Source organism: Orycteropus afer, unplaced genomic scaffold, assembly GCF_000298275.1.
Source record: "Orycteropus afer afer isolate SDZICR_OR568_19922 unplaced genomic scaffold, OryAfe1.0 scaffold00048, whole genome shotgun sequence".
Taxonomy (NCBI): domain Eukaryota; kingdom Metazoa; phylum Chordata; class Mammalia; order Tubulidentata; family Orycteropodidae; genus Orycteropus; species Orycteropus afer.
In genome coordinates, this window is record NW_006921635.1 from 7,132,204 (window position 1) to 7,133,302 (window position 1,099).

The 1,099-nt window shown below is 60.7% G+C and overlaps 1 protein-coding gene across 1 annotated transcript in view; it reads left to right on the forward strand.

The window, feature by feature from the left end:
* Positions 1–1,099, forward strand: part of CFAP73 (cilia and flagella associated protein 73) — a 5,370-nt gene that overhangs the window by 1,891 nt on the left and 2,380 nt on the right. The window contains exon 5 of the mRNA XM_007938275.1: positions 558–779. Within this exon, the coding sequence (XP_007936466.1) occupies positions 558–779 (222 nt within the window). The remainder of the gene's footprint in view (positions 1–557; positions 780–1,099) is intronic.

The window sequence follows — 1,099 nt, forward strand, 5'->3', positions numbered from 1 at the left end:
ACGGGTGTTGGAGCTGCTGCCGGAGGTGAGCGCCCAGCAGGTGGCGCTGGGGCTCAGCACCGCCGTGCAGCGCCGGGGGAGGGGCTCGGAGACAACATTGGGCGGGCTCACTTCTGGAGCGTTGGCTATTCCAGGAACCACTTAGTGAGCCCTGTGCCCCTGAATGGGGCACGCTTTGTTCTCCCTACAGCCAGGGAAGTGAGTGGATGCTGTTATTGTCAACCCCATTTTACAGATGGGAAAACTGAAGCTCAGAAAGCTAACTCTGCTCACACAATCAGGCAGGTGGGGCGGGGTGGAGCCAGCCATCTTGACATTAGTTAAATAGGTGAATATTAACCGCAGGTCGTGAAGCTTGTTGGGCTTGATTGGTAAGTTCGGATAGAGCGCTTATCTCAGGCCCTCTGGCTCCTGCTATACCCACTTGGGGGGCAAGGGCTGTGTGATGCTGCCATTTTACATTTGGGCCATCTGAAGAGGGGCGGAGAGGTCAGGTGACTTGAGGAGGCCAGGAGGCTAGCGGCCTGTGTAATTCCCTCTGACTTTCACCACCTCAGTTCCAGGAAGTCCCCGAGCTGGTGGCGCGCTTCGATGGCTTGGCCAACACACAAGCGGCGCTGAGGCGCACGGAGCGCGAGCAGCTGGCGGAGCTGGAGGTGGCGCGGGCGCGGCTGCAACGGCTGCGGGACACCTGGCAGGACGAGGTACTCTGGCAAGGCCAGCGGCGCGCCCAGCTGCAGGAGCGCCTGGAAGAGGCCCGAGAGCGCACGCTGCACTGGGTACGGCCGCGTGGGCGACCCCCAGCTTCACGACTTGAGGGAGGGCCAGGGATGAGGAGAACACAGGGCCAATGTTCCCCCCCCCAAGGGCAGAGGGATTGATGGGGGGATTTCAGGTATCGGGAAGCATGGTGGGGCACGGGAGGCCGGTCCTTTCCGAATCTGAGCACACGCCTGCATCTGACTGGTCTCTGGCAGCATAGTAGGAGCTCTGGTAGCGAAGTGCCTAAGCATGTGACTGCTCACCAGAAGGCTGGCGCTTCAAACCGACCAGCCACTCCTCGGAAGGAAGGTTGGGCAATCTACTTCTGTAGTGATAC